Here is a 15,818-nt window from a genome sequence, read left to right as displayed (position 1 = left end):
TAGAAAATAATAGAAAAATGCCATGCCATGGGACCTTTAAGACTTGTAAGATCATGACCATGTCTGATGTTTGACTATTACTACTTTCAATTAATAATTTACAATAATTCTGTTTAAAAACTTATCAGGATCCAAAATTTATGTAAAGCACAACTCCAATAAATGTTACATCAATTCAACTGTCAATTGCGGCTGTCAGTAACACTGCCGACAACATACAAATCAAGCAGCCGAATTTTATACCAGTCTTGTGATCCTTCACATTAAATGTCGAGATGTACAAATCCCATAATAGTTAATAAATAAAATAAACAGTTTTGTCTCAAATTCCTTAACATTTTCTAGCGTTACAGATTTTATATTAAAGTTCTCAAGACCTTTTTTGTGTGATAGTGACTCATCTCTGTGATAGTGACAGCACCTGACCAATCAAGAATAGCACTTATCATTCTATTCATCTTCTGTCTAATTTATTTATTTTTTTAAATAAAAAAATAATAATTATCTGTTCTGTGCTAGATTAACTGAGACTTGTTACAGCACTTGCATATTGTTGCCCTTGACTGTTCTAGTTGCTTCTATTGCCCTCATTTGTAAGTCGCTTTGGATAAAAGCGTCTGCTAAATGACTAAATGTAAATCTCTCTTCTCACTCTCTCTTCTGCACATTTTTGATTGTGTATTCACGCCACTTTTACCACATTGCTCTCAAAGAAGCAGGGTACAAATTAATTAAATTATGTTCATTTTAATAATGAGTAACTTCCATTTTAGATACAACATTGCAGTAGTTTGTATATTTTCGCACTGCCAAAGAAATTGTTTCCAACAAAGGGGAAAAAGAACTAAAAGCTTCTCAGAACAAGATACAGTGGTGTTTCGTTTCTGAATGAATCTGTATGTTTGAACGAATCGGATGACAGAACTATTCAAAAATAAAATAAGGTTCAGTTACTCAATGTACAACACTACAATACCACGTATTATGAAGAACAGTGGCAGAAGATTTTTCTGACCCGTTGTAAATACAGAACAGGCTGAACAAAACCAGCCAGCACATAACAAAGAAAAGCAGGAAACCAAAAGTCAACAATATTCTGTTGAGTTAGAATGACAAAGAATCCTGTGATAATAAATGGCACATAAAGCATAATCATGTTCACTGTTGTTATCAGAATAAGATAAAACGCTCTTCTCTTCATGTGGTTTTCCTCCTCTCTCTCTCTCCTTCTCTCTCCTGGTCCCGACTGCTTCAGAGCTCTGAGAACAGCCACAAGACAAAACAACTGGATGGAGAGGAAGAATAAGAACTCTGTTGAGAAAAACCATACATATGGCTCTGTGTTGAATGATAACATAAAGATGCAGAATAAACAAGAACCAAGAGTGATTATCCAGGCTGCAGTGCAGCAGATCACTCTACATCTGAGAGGTTTGTACTTCAGAAAGGTTACAGGATGAACCACTGCCAGGTAACGCTCAACACACATCAGACACTGAAACAGAGGACAACCAGTGACGCCTAGCCCTTGCAAAAAATTTGTTAATATTGTGAAACTTGAAAACATATATGACAGTAGACCGAACATTGCATTGAGGCTGCTACCAATCTCACAAAAAGACAAATTAAGGTTGAAGAACTCTGATGCAACTCCACTTCCTGTTCCTGTGATGATTAGCCATGTAACATAGGAGTGTGTGGGAAGACCAAGCAGGAAACTGATGCCAAAGACACACATTATCTGACTGTCCACTAGTCCAAAGAAAAAAGTTGCCGATGCTTCAGGTGTGGTGAAGTTTGCTGTAGAGTTATTCATCCTCTCAGCTCAGAATGTCACATGCATTATTTAGGTTATTGCAGCTGTGATCTACACAAAAAAAGAAGTGTAAAAGCAATCACATAAACACATAAGCTGGTGTTTTTTTGTTTTTTTTTACTTTACATGGACAATCAAATCATATTACAGAAATTAAAACAACAAACTTATCAAAAGTTTATCACCTGAATAGTGAATTTCCGTCTCTCTGGATGTGTATAAATCTCTATGCTGTGTTTTGTAGACTGACTTCAACTGTCACAAGAATACATGTGCATGACTGCATCTGCTGCACATCACATATAACAGCAGATATGCAAATATTAAATGTAAAAAAATTAACACTGGAAAAAAAAAGGATACTTGAACAGCTTTATTTAAAGCAAATTACCATTTTGACAAGGAAAATTACCTGATTGTCTATAGAATCATACATCTCTTTGGAGAAATTGTAATCCATAACCATGTTTTCAAGTTTTGTTTAGTAAATTCATTAGACATGACTGGCTTATTTTGATTAAAACTACAAGCAACATTTGAATAACATTTATCAACTGACAATGGACATCAATACAAAGGCTAACTCAAAAAACAATGATTGTTATACAATCTTATTTTACTAAACACATAATCAGTCTTCTCAAACAATATTCATAATTCTAAAACTGACCTGAACAGGTGCAACACATTTTTAGAGTGTAAAATGCAATATCTCTCTAATATTAAAAGACATAGGCGCATATTAACATGTTTTGAGGTCATGGAAGAACATGAAAAGTTATTTGAAAGTTTATAAATGTAACTTACAAATTTTCCTGTTAAAGGTGTTTGAAAAAAAAAAAAAAAAATTGTGGAGAGCAAAGACGTGAGAGTTGTCCAACACGGTGCAGATAAAGAACAGGCTGAACAAAACCGACCAGTACATTACAAATAAAACTAAAATAAAAAAGTTCCTTCATATACTTATGTGTTAGAATGAAAGAGAATCCTGAGATAGTAAATGGCACATAGATAATAATCATGCTCACAGTAGTTATTAGAATGAGATAAAATGCTCTTCTCTTTATGTAGTTTTCATCTTGTTTCTCTCTCCCTCTCTCTCCTGGTCCTGACTGCTTCAGAGCTCTGAGAACAGCCACAAGACAAAACAACTGGATGGAGATGAAGAGGAGGAACTGAATAAAGTAGAAGCATACATAAATGTAAAACAATTAGTAAACATGCAGCACAAACAGGATCCAAGAGTGATTATCCAGACCACAGTGCAGCAGATCACTCTATATCTGAGAGGTTTGTACTTCAGAAAGGTTACAGGATGAACCACTGCCAGGTAACGCTCAACACACATCAGACACTGAAACAGAGGACGACCAGTGATGCCTAGCCCTATCAAAAACGTTGTTAATGTTGTTAGATGTGAAAACCCAGTACAATAATTAAATATAAAGAACAAAGAGATCAGACAGTTACCAATCTCACAAACCGAGAGATTGAGGTTAAAGAATCCTGATGCAACTCTTGATCCTGTGATGATGAGCCATATAACATAGGAGTGTATAGGAAGACCAAAAAGGAAATTGATGCTGTGCATACAAACGTTCAGACTTTCCACTAGCCCAATGGAATGAGTTGTGGAGTTTGTAGATGTTTCAGGTGTGGTGAGGTTCAATGCGCAGTTGTTCATCTCTTCTGTTCTTTTCTTTTTAGCTCAACAACTCAAAAATATATAAATAAATATACCAGCTGTGATCAATAGGAAAAGAGAAAATGTAATTCAGACTATATTAAACAAGCCAATGTTATGTCTTCAACAATTCAATTAGAAGGTTTTCAAACCGTGTGTAATTCCACACAATTGTAATTAATATTTCAATATTAAATGTCGAACATTTACTGCCAGGTAATTTTAAGGCAGATCACTTGTATACGACCAAATTACAAAAATTAATTTCAATCCAATTTTAAAGGCACAGTTTGTAAGATTTTTGTATTAAAATATCCAAAAACCACTAGAACAATGTTATATATTTTGTTGACTTCTGTACTTATATTATCCCAAATGTTTCCAACAATGTTTAAATCCAGATAAATAAGCATTTTTAACCAGGACACAGACCGTGTCCGTGCGTCGCCTATAGGGTTGGGTATCGTTTGGGTTTTTTCCGATACCGGTGCCAAACCGATACTTTTAAAACGGTACCGGTGCCTGAACCGATACTTTAAAAAAAGAGCCACAAAACGAGGTGGATGAGATTAAAGAATGGCTTTTTATTGATTTTTTTTTAATTATTATTTAAATTGAACAATTTATTACAAGTTTAAAGTATACTTAAATATGTAAATATAAATAAATACAAAACATAATTTACATAACAAATTCACAGTAAAACTAAAGCCACCTAACCCAACTACAATAGGCCTAATTTAACTCTAAATACAGTAATAACAGCAGTAGTCTGTATTCTTGGTATGCTACAAACCAGCTTCAAGCTTTAGCTTTATTTTGCAGAAATATGACCATATTCTCTGGCTAAATATTTTAGAGTGCATCACCTTATTGTTTCCATGGAGACGCGTCATGCTTCTCACATGACACACAGCTGCTACAATAGCGCTGTATGACAGCTCACTCAGCTGTATCGGGTTTATTTCGCTTTTTCTTTTTTAATCAAAATATTCACAAACTTTCTAACTATGTCATGAACTATCTGATATTCTGATTTTCAAATATGTGTGTGAGTAAATGTGTGTTAGTTGATCTATACTGCGCGATGGGCGGCGCCACGTTAGTTTGCGCCTCAGAGAATCGGATCTGTCGGATTTACATCACATACATGTATCTTCATCTCACGAAATACATGAAAGTAAGTGACGTGCTGAACTGGGAGAAGAATAGAGTAAACTGTATAGTCACTATATAATGTGTATCTGATGTGAATAAAACACTTAGTCAAGTTATCTTAACTGTCTGAAAGGATTGTTTTTGCCACTTCCATAGACATCATTGTGTATTTTTTGCTAGTACTTATGAGCATTTAAATGTCTGAAACCTAAAATAAACATGATGTGGATGAAAACACTGAATAGTTGTGATATGTGACGAGCGCTGAGCGTCTCTGGCTCAGCGCCGGCCAAAGCGCGAAAGCACGTTTGATTTTAAGTGGCACCGAAATCTGCGTTCTGATTCGGTCTGGTACATACCGATCATAAAGGTACCGGTGCCATATTGGCACCGGGTTTCGGTACCCAACCCTAGTCGCCTATCAATGACATCATACCCGCATTGCCCTTGATTTCCGCAACTGTTTGGATACATTCATTGACAGAAAACTAATCATTGTCATAAAGCTCAACACAATTAGTCTTATTGTTTAAAGCTACACTATGTAACTTTTCCATCCACTAGAGCTCGCCTGTTCAAAACATAGTTTGATGACGCCACGTTTGAGCTCAGAATCTTGGGACATGTGGTCTTTACCTCACAGCCGGTGTAAAAGAATCAGGATAAAACTCGGGCTGAAATCATGTTCATGGATGCGATTATTAACCCCTAGGAGTCTGAGCTGTTTTGGGGGGTGGCGAAATCAAAATGAAGTGAGTTTTTGCTTAGATAGTTAGATAGTTAACTTTATTGTCCCCAAGGGGAAATTCTGCTTAGGCACAGTGCAGAGTTGCTTCATAAAGGTAGACCAGATAACTTAAAACAATCTATATTCTCTGCCACAACAATTTATGATTTATTAAACTATAATTTATGATTTATTACACCAATTGTTTTAAATAACCTTATGTGATCTCATTTGGCTTTGGATCAAAAAATCAGACAGAAAATATATTTTACAATATTCTGCATAATTATAAAAGCTCGAGTAGCATTTCATTATAAATATAATCTATTATGAAAACACCCAACATGGTATAAATAACACAGATAAGCCATATATTGTCGCAATTGTGTGTTTATTATCTTCAAACTTGTCTATCTGCATGTTAGTCTAACATTGTTAGAGCGATTTCTGGTGATGTGACATTTGACATAAACAGCTTCCAGAAATCGATCAATGAATATGAAAACCGTCGGTACCTTCTAAAGATTGTAATACGAGCGTCAGCTGCTCTCATTCATAAAAAACACTTCATACTTCATACTGGCAGCCGGAGGGCGCTCCGTGCACATGTAGTCCATATATAGCACGCATGAAGAAGATATCTTCTTCATAATGGACTCATTAATGGACTCATTATACACTAAAGCGACCACGCCCACGAAGCGCACGCTCTATTGAGATTCAAATACTGAGGCTCCGGAGACGCCCACACACACATCATCTGTTCTGCATTCCTACTTCAACTACATCGTTTTGAGACGCGTTTAATAATCCTGGAATAATTCTCCATTACAAGCTGTTAATTTCTGAAAGAAACGATCCACCGCTGTGTGTAAGTAGGCAAAGTTTACTCTGTAAGCATCTGTGAATATTAAATGCAAAAACCTGCACGAGGACGCACTGAACCTTTCTTTGTTTGAATTAGCTCAAAAGTACTGTCAGATGTAAGTAATTACCTTGACAAACTATACATCATTTAAAAGATCTAAGACTCAAGCTTCCATTTTTGACCTCTGTTTTATTCTCAAAGTCATATAGTGACCGTAATTTGTTAATATGTGTCAGGAGTTATGAATATGAAAACCGCGTCGTTACCTTTGATTGTAATATGAGTGTCAGCTGATATCATTCATAAAAAACTCCTCTCGTCATGAAGACTCATGACAAAACAACATCCCTCAGGGCTTTTAATTCAAAAGTGTGCAGATTAGGAGAAATATTGATAGATTCTCATATGTCTGTGTCAAATATCTATACAGAGAAGTGTTATTTCAATCTGTTGTGTTTTCAGTTCATACTGGCAGCCGGAGGGCGCTCCGTGCACATGTAGTCCATATATAGCATGCATGAAGAAGATACCATGTGACATTCTCTCTGACATAAACAGCTTCCAGAAATCGCTGTAACATGCAGATAGACAGGTTTGAAGATAATAAACACACAATTGCGACAATATATGGCTTATCTGTGTTATTTATACCATGTTGGCTTGGCTATTTATAACGTTTGACTTGTGAAAGTAAGTTTGGAGTAAAAACATGGTTTTAATCTCATTAATTGTTGTGTTTTAATAAATTGGTGTAATAAATCATAAATTATGGTTTAATAAATCATAACTTGTTGTGGCAGATAATACAGATAATATGTTTTAAGTTATCTGGTCTACCTTCATGAAGCAACTCTGCACTGTGCCCAAGCAGAATTTCCTCTTGGGGACAATAAAGTTAACTAACTAACTAACTATCTAAGCAAAAACTCACTTCATTTTGATTTCGCCACCCACCCCCCAGCAATTTTTACTTATCTAGTAAGTTAATCTTGATTTAAGAATTTTAAATATTTGGGCTGGAAACAAGAAAAAATACCAAATAAGAAGATAATTTTTTGCAGTGTAGTCAAATCTTTTGATGATTTAAAATATAATAGGCCTTTGTTGATTACATTCCAAATAAAATAAACTACAAAAAAAATATTTCCTTTGCTCTGTTGCTCTCTGTCACATAGGCCTACCTGAAGCTCATTCATTATGCAGCTCATTAATGCGGGCTATTATGTCCTTTGTTATCTCAGGTGCTATCTCATCATTATTCATTAGCTATCACGCCTCCGCGCATACTGGCTTTGTGAAGAGAATCTGTCTTACAAATTTTAAATCAGTGTATTGTTTTATGCGAATGAGTAAGTTCAATGATTCTCACATCAGTATAAAGAAAAAACTCTATGGAAATACAAGATGGAGTCAAAAGTATTGTGAACACATATCTATTGTTTGTTTTGAGACGTTCATTTTAAAACAAAGTTTTTTGTTTTTTCAAAAACTGTGCATAAACATTTTTCTCTCAAAAATACAAGCATGTACATACATGTTGCTCACAAATTATGGTAGCCAAGTTTCTGCTGAATACAGTGTAATTACACTTTTGCCATTAATGTGTTTATAAGCAACTGAAAAAAAAAACACAAATGTAAGAGCATGTCAAAACTTCTAAAGGGCCCCAAAAGAGCTCAGACTCCAGAGGGTTAAATGACTTCACAACATGAAATGGCTATTATTTCAAATAATGTCCTTACATTGCCTATAGGTTTGCATAAACATTCGAATCAGTTCTACTTTTAATGGTCCTTTGCTTTCTTTTAAAAATTATTTTAGGTATCAGACTTGTTTTATTTAATAATTAAACCATCTTACAAAAGTGTTGTATATTTTTAAGCTGAAAACAAGAATATGAATCAAAAGTTCATCACCTGGAGAGTAAATGTCCAGTCTCTCTGGATGTTTATAAATCTCTGTGCATGCTGTGCTTTATAGACTGACTTCACAGCTGGCACAAGATTATATGTGCATGACTCCAACAAATCACTAAACATCAAATATGCAAATCATAAAGTGGACCGATTACGGCCCTTTTTACAAGATGTAATGGAAGCCTCAGGTGTCCCCAGAATGTATCTGTGAAGTCTCAGCTCAAAATACCCCACAGATGATGTATTATATCATGTTGTAAATTCCCATTTTTGAATAGAAGCAAAAACATGAAAAAAATGTAGTATTTGCATTAGTTTTGAAGCCATATCAGTTTAAACTTCTGTTATATGGTTTTCTGAGCACGCACACAGAAAGCTGTCAGATGGCGTGCTGCATGAGTATTTTTCTTTCGCTTCTTATTGCGCTTCTGTCAACAATTCTCAAATAAACAATGCTGTCAAAACACTCAAAGTTCACATGCTTGTGACTAAACAGCAGTAAAATAAATTGCATGTGTATATTAGATCTGTGCATTGAAGTAGCAGTGTAATATACAGTACCTACTGCTATACATGCTGTTAATATGAATCGAACATCAAAAGAAAAACAGAAAATCACTGCTCTTGATTGAACAACTTTAGTAGCTTTGACAAGAATACATTTCTTACTTGATTGCTGCTGTTAAATGCTCTGGCGAGGAGATAAACAGGGTGGACTGTATCAACACAGTCTCACTCCCACTCGTCACATATTGACGCTTGGTCAGGACCCCTCGTCGTCACTTTTTTACGTACAGGGTACCCCTTGAAAGGCATTTTTCGACGTTAAGGGTACTGCAGTGATTCCAATGAGACACCTTTGGCGTCATACACAGACGTGTTGGGCATGTGAATGTTATCATGATGTAACTATTTATTGGGTTATAATTTTTCCATTATGACATGTTGGAGTATGATTCTCAATTTAATCAGCCAGCATTATTTTATTTACATTTATTGATTTGTATTTACGCTATTCAGACACGTTTGAAAGTAGCCCAACCCCGCCCCTTAACCTACCCATTTGCGTTATATGATATAAAACATAGAATATAACAGACAACATGCACACTTTATTGAAAAATGTCAAGTATTCCAACTGTTCTGAGGCCAAACGATTGATTTGTGTGAAGAAAAGACCCAAAAGCGATCTGCGTTTCCCTCCGCACCCCGGCGTCATATTGAAGACGCCACAGGTACGGCCATACCCCTCGGCGTCAGTCTATAGACGAACTGGGAACTCCATTGCTTTCAATGGGAAACCTTTGCCGGTATTCTATCGGTATGAAATCTCGCTGAAGAAGTCTCATTCAGAATACATCGCGATGTTTGGCATCAGTGCACGTGGGCCACATGTTGGTGAGTAGCCATGAATATTTGATATAAAGTATTTTCTGTCGTTATTGATCAGATTATGTTCAGTCACTGCATTATATCTTTCATTTCCACTCAGGCTTCGCTTTTCTTTGCTTTCTAAATCAACACACCTTGCTAATAGGGCGATTAAACACTGTCACGTGACGTGCTATAGACCTTTTAAACAGTTATTCATATTTAATAATAACAACTAGTGTAGTTCCAACGTGGCATTTGTAGTAGAAGCACAATAAAAACAACCTTAGTTGTAATGTGATGATTGTTGTAAATAGACAGTATCCACAACACTTACCATGCTTTTTAATGCCTTTTAATGTAAAATCCAAATATTGTGATGTAAATAGTACTTTGTCCTGTATATAATGTATCTGTTATATATTATGACTTTTTCTCTTTTTTTTTTTTTTAACCTGAAACGACCAAAAGGGCCTTTCGGACTCAGTCAGCCCATTCTTGTTCATGGAAAAGTAATGGAGAAGACCGAAAGCAGCAACAGCAAATATTTGCAATGGTAAGTATGTGTTGGTTTGAACTCTTTATCAAGCATTTGTTATTTCTTAAACATATTCTTACAAACCCCATGGCTCAATCAGTGAGAACATGTTCTCAAAGTCTTAATAATTCACAAGATTTAACAAACTGTCAAATTCATATGATACTCGTACATATTTGTACAAATACTCATACATAATCCTGCAGCTTTTACTCCGACTCCTGCCGTTGGCTACAGCCTCAATTCCTGTACATATTTATCATGATTTTTGTAAATCAGTTGCTCCCCTTCTTGGAAAGTAGTCCCAGAAAGAAAAGTTTATATTAGGTCCAATGTATTCTTTAAAATGATTACAAATTGGGCCATTGGGGAGGTCTCTTCACACCTCATGACCTACCTCTGTTTGCAAGAGCGGAAATGCTCACATAACATCAGATATTCAATTATTTTGTCATCAGTTGCACTGCTGATAACGTCCTGTTTGCATGTAAATAATTTACGTGATCAAAAGATTAAGTGAATAATCAACATTTTTAAACAAATTCATGTGCTATTAAAAATATACTTTTAATAATGGAAATGCACACCTATCAGTGAAATTGTTACATAAATGTATTTAACATTTAATTATGCAACACTTTTTAAAGAAAGAAACAGTTATGTATGAAATCACAACTTGCATGCAATGTAATGCAATTTCCTTTCTTTCTGTTTTGCAGGATTACTTGCAGATTACTTTTATGAGCCAACCCTCACAAGAGCTACTAGTTAGTTGTAGTGAATCTTGCCGTAATCAGGTAAATAATATTTTTAGTATATCAGTATTTACTCATGAAATGCTCCCCTGAATTGTATGTAAATTCATTTTATTGTAACTGTCTTAATGTATATGTTTCAAAAACAATAGTAATTGCACATCAAGTAAGTGAGACTTTCTTGTTTTACAGCAGAGAAGAAAGACCAGACCCTTATATCGAAGCAAGCTAATCGAATAAGTCCTTTGTTTAGGGTGAGGAAGGAACATGGCCATCTTGTGCCCAAAGACGACAGAAAAGTGCGCAAGTCCATTGGTATGTCTTGTATTGATGTATTGTCTTGCTTTAATATGTAGTACAGAATTTGATGTTGATCTCTCAAAGGACAGCTGTGATCATTCTTTCTATACTCTGATAAAATACACACCATTATTCATGTCTAAATCTTTTTATAACTCCTAAAATGAGCAAATTAGGTTCTGTATCTTGGATTTATCTAAAATGGTAAATATTTGTTTCCCTTTTTGATACAATTATTATTAAAATGATTGCCTTTTAGCCTAAAGGCTGGAACACTTTTGGCCTTCAATTCTTAAAAATGGCACCGTCTGTTTGTCTTAGATAAAAGCAGACATGTATTGAAGGGTTAAAAAAAGCATTTAGTTGGTATAAACTCCAGGTATTTCTCTATTGTTTTGTAGACCATGGGTGGTTCTTTGTAGCTTTGGAAGATAATGAGTTGTGGCATATATTAGGAATCAAATAGTAAATGTTCTTTGAATTATGTGAAATATCTGGTTAGTTTTTTGGCTTGAAACAAGGCTTTATACTCCACAGACTAAAACACATTGCATTTGTGTTTTAAGATGGATAGCAAGAGAAGGCACACACTTCAGAAGATTCTACAGGAAAAGACTAATGTGCAGCCAAGGAGGAATACAAGAGGCAAAAATTCCAGTCTCTGAGAACTATGCATGGCCATGGGTGCTTCATAAGCATGGTAAGTCTTGTGCCTCTGTACCTATTGTATTGCCTTATTTTAACAATTTTACATTGTGCAGGCTATCACAAGTGATGCTCTTGAAACAAGTGACAGAAGAGTATGTTGTCTTAAAAGAAATCTAGCATCACTGGCAAAGGCTAAGAAGAGACCATGCCTTTCTAAAATATATTTTTAAAGATCTGCTGTTTAAAAGGTTGCTGTTGATATGGGTAAAATATTTTTTGTCAGTACTTGGCTAATATAATGTGCTGCAATATTATATACATAATGCTTCAATGTGTATATTATATAATGTACTGACTGCGGCTTTGTAAATTTAAATTAGGAATTGGCAAATCTGGGCCTTTTGAAATGGAGAGTTTACCTCCAAGACTAATCGAGCATGCCTGGAATTTGTAACTAAAGTCTTCAGGTTTACTTATAGATAATTATAGGCAGGTGGGTTTGAGGTTGGAGCTAAATCTGCAGGACAATGGATGCTGAGGCCCAGAGTAGCCAACCACTGCTTAAATCATGCAGAACATATGCTAACCTGACTACATTAAACTTAATTTGAATTGTGTTTTTTCTTTTACTTTTAGACCAGGACTGGAGAATGCCTGACAATGGGATGTTACAACTTCTTCCTCTGGTTGAGAAAAGGCTACACCACATCAGTGACCACATCATCTGTTTATCAGTTATACACTGTAGGGTACAAGTGGGCAAACTGTTTAGAAGAAGAAGAACAGGATAGAACATGAACATGATAGAGGGAAGAGCAAGAAACCAGTCTAGCTGTGATAATGTATCATTATTTTTCAACACAATATCAAATCTGTTTTCTGTATCATAGTTGACTGGATGGGATTCTGTGGCACTCATTTGTTTGGCTTCAGCAGCTGTGAATGGATTAATATGATGTTAATGTATTTTTGAAGACCCATTTTTATTTATCTTGAATCTAATTTTTCTTTATGCTACTTTATCAACTGTATACTGTATCCTCCAATAAAGAGTTGAGTGATAAAGTATGGTGAATATTGTGTATGGTGTTTTTAAAGTAAATACACATTTTATGAGCTGATTTAGGTTATCAAAGTAATTAACAATATTATTTTACTTGAAACATAAACATTTTTCATCTGGTTATATTATATTTGGTACAACAATGCACCAAAAAGTTGTATTTGCATGCTGTGACAATACGCCAGTTTTCAGTGAAATAAAGGGAAGGATTTCAAACACTTCAAGCTTAACTGACGATGATCCATGTTGATAAATCCGGTACATCTACTACTGCAATAAAAATTAAAGCATGCACATTACCGATGTCAGGTACGTGAAAATACATACAATTTTGGCAATGTCTCTTTTGTTATTTTACTTAATGGTGCATTGTCCTATATTTAATAATAATAGTGAAGTGTAAATCTAAATAGTTTTTGTTTACACTGGAAACTGGATAATGGCAAGTTGTTGTGGGTTCATCCATTATATTTATGGGTGTTTATCCATAAAAGAAAATAAATATTAATAATTATATTACATTTCTTTCAAATATTTCTGTATTTCATCAGATGGTCTCACAATACCCATCAAAACCTAATACAAGCATGATGTTAGAATAGAAAAGAGAAAATACTCTGATATTTAAATGTGACTCAAAGTTTGTTGTCCATGATGAGGAAAATAGATCTGTGTATGTTGTACTGCCCTTCCGCCCTCAGGGACCCAGTAGAGGCCCCTGGAAGGGCAAAAAAAGCACATTTCAAATGGCTGTTACTCAAAGTCTGGTTAGCGTATCACAGAGAAAATTGGCAGGACAACTGCTTATGCTATGTTTACTAAATAATGTTGGGCACAGTTTTCAGACAGATATGGAAAGCTGGCATAAAGGTTTTCTAAAAGTGCTCACAGTAAAATATCAAATTTCAGCCTGCCCCTCATATATGTCATAAAGGTTTACACAATGAACATAATTAGATATCCAGTTGTCCATTAAAGATGTCATTTACTTAACATTTATTGTCTCATTATTAAACGTTTTAAACTACATTACCCATATACCTTTGTCAGTGTATCAATGCAATGGGAAACATGGCGCTGTAGTTCATTGAAGTGTGCAGAAATGCTTAGGGTTAGGGTTGGGATCTCGGTAAAGGAGTAATTTCTCACAACATAGCGACACTTTATAGTTAACTTAACGTATTACTAACGTAACAATAACACCAAAACATACTTTGTAACATGAAACGCCGTTTTATATTGGTTAAAAGATTGTCCAATCACAGCGAGTTCTGCGATAAAGTCCTAGCCAATGACAACGCAGCAGAACAGAGGCGTCACACTTACTTGTCCATTTATGGAAAATGATGACAGATCTCATCCGGTTCCAACTGAAGGGATATCCTTAAATATTTAATATTTAGGCTGCTAAATATTTATTTCTTCTAATTAATTAATACAACTCACATTTTAAAACAAAAATCTCCTTTGTGTGGTTAAACTGATGCATAAATCTCTCTCTCTCTCTCTCTCTCTCTCTCTCTCTCTCTCTCTCTCTCTCTCTCTATATATATATATATATATATATATATATATATATATATATATATGTGTGTATATATATATATATATATATATATATATATATATATATATATATATATATATATATATATATGTGTGTGTGTGTGTGTGTGTGTATTTATTTATATATATATATATATATATATATATATATATATATATATATATATATATATATATATATATATATATATATATATATATATATATATATATATATATATATATATATTAGATCACTTTATGCCATCGTTCACCATCTGAACTCTTGGAATTAAAATAAATGTAACAAAAGCATAATGAATGCACACAATTTTGTAAGCATATTCCAATATTTAATGTCAAACAGTTTAAATACAAATGTAGCGGCCAAACTACTGCACAACAGTATAAAATAACCATGCTGCGGTACAAATAAAAGAAATGAGGTTAAACTTTATCTGAAAATATATTGGTTTCTTGCCTTTAAGGCAAAAACATTAAGAACATTTTACATTCTCAACTTTAAAACTATATAAACTATATCCTTGTGATTATTGTTCACTTCTATTGTAACTAAATGAAAGGCCAATTCAAATAGTTAATGATTATTATAAATGTTAACCATTTTCAGTAAGAAAATGCTTTAATAAAATACATTCATGTTACATTTACATTAGCAAGGTAGTGATATAATGATACCATGTATTTAGTTATGGTGGACATTTACTATAGTGAATACTATCCCACTGTAATAAAAGGTTTAATGAATACATATTGATTTCAAAAGGTGTTCACTCTCACTATCTTCATTTGTTCAAACAAACACTGTTATACAAATGCATATATATGCAAATATACAAATGCAGATATATACATTGGAATATAGCATCATGAAGTCGATGGCAATAAATATGTCCTTTACTAAAACTCCTGATGAGCACTGATGCTTTTTTGATAAAGGCATAAGCAGACATCAAGTACAGTTTATGAATATTGGTTCTGCATATATCGAAGAGATCATGAGGAGGAGTGGTACTCCACGTGAAGACTTTGAGAAACTGTGACATAGCAAAGGGTGCACCTCACTGGACATATCCTACGCATGCCCAAACAACAACACCCCAAAACAATTATGAAGTGGACACCACCAGGAAGACGCAGGAGACAGGGAAGACCAAGGAAGACATGAGACAGATGTTTCGTGAAGACCTGAAGAATGCAGGTGTTCCATGAGAAGATGTGAAGAACGTGGCCACAGATCGAATATGTTGGAGGACACATGTTGCCCAGTGTGCCCAGGACAGGACATGATGATGATGTTGTTGTTGTCCCTTTACATAACTGTAGGATTTCCTTCTGTAAAAAGTGTTGCATAATTAAATGTTAAATACATTTATGTAACAAGTTCACTGATAGGTGTGCATTTCCA

The 15,818-nt window shown here is 34.5% G+C and overlaps 2 protein-coding genes, 1 long non-coding RNA gene and 1 pseudogene across 4 annotated transcripts in view; 2 read left to right on the top strand and 2 right to left on the bottom strand.

Moving 5' to 3' along the window:
* Nucleotides 1-15,818, top strand: part of LOC307137025 (uncharacterized protein) — a 636,016-nt gene that overhangs the window by 152,964 nt on the left and 467,234 nt on the right. The gene's annotated exons all lie outside the window — the stretch shown is intronic.
* On the bottom strand, nucleotides 983-1,816 carry LOC307137820 (chemokine XC receptor 1-like; the record flags this gene model as incomplete). Its single annotated transcript, XM_079835784.1, has 1 exon — nucleotides 983-1,816. The coding sequence occupies one exon, from the start codon at nucleotides 1,814-1,816 to the stop codon at nucleotides 983-985; it is 834 nt and encodes a 277-aa protein (XP_079691910.1).
* Nucleotides 1,847-3,500, bottom strand: LOC307137819 (chemokine XC receptor 1-like; annotated as a pseudogene). Its single transcript has 2 exons — nucleotides 2,845-3,500; nucleotides 1,847-1,867 (listed from the first exon to the last, which is right to left on the bottom strand). The product of its transcript is annotated as a chemokine XC receptor 1-like (transcript).
* Nucleotides 10,005-12,500, top strand: LOC307137691. The gene is made up of 5 exons (XR_013817944.1): nucleotides 10,005-10,096; nucleotides 10,798-10,875; nucleotides 11,026-11,148; nucleotides 11,700-11,833; nucleotides 12,418-12,500. It is a non-coding gene; the product is annotated as an uncharacterized lncRNA (long non-coding RNA).

This window comes from Gobio gobio (genome assembly GCF_949357685.1).
Source record: "Gobio gobio genome assembly, chromosome: 14".
Taxonomy (NCBI): domain Eukaryota; kingdom Metazoa; phylum Chordata; class Actinopteri; order Cypriniformes; family Gobionidae; genus Gobio; species Gobio gobio.
This window is presented reverse-complemented; position numbering and strand designations above follow the sequence as displayed.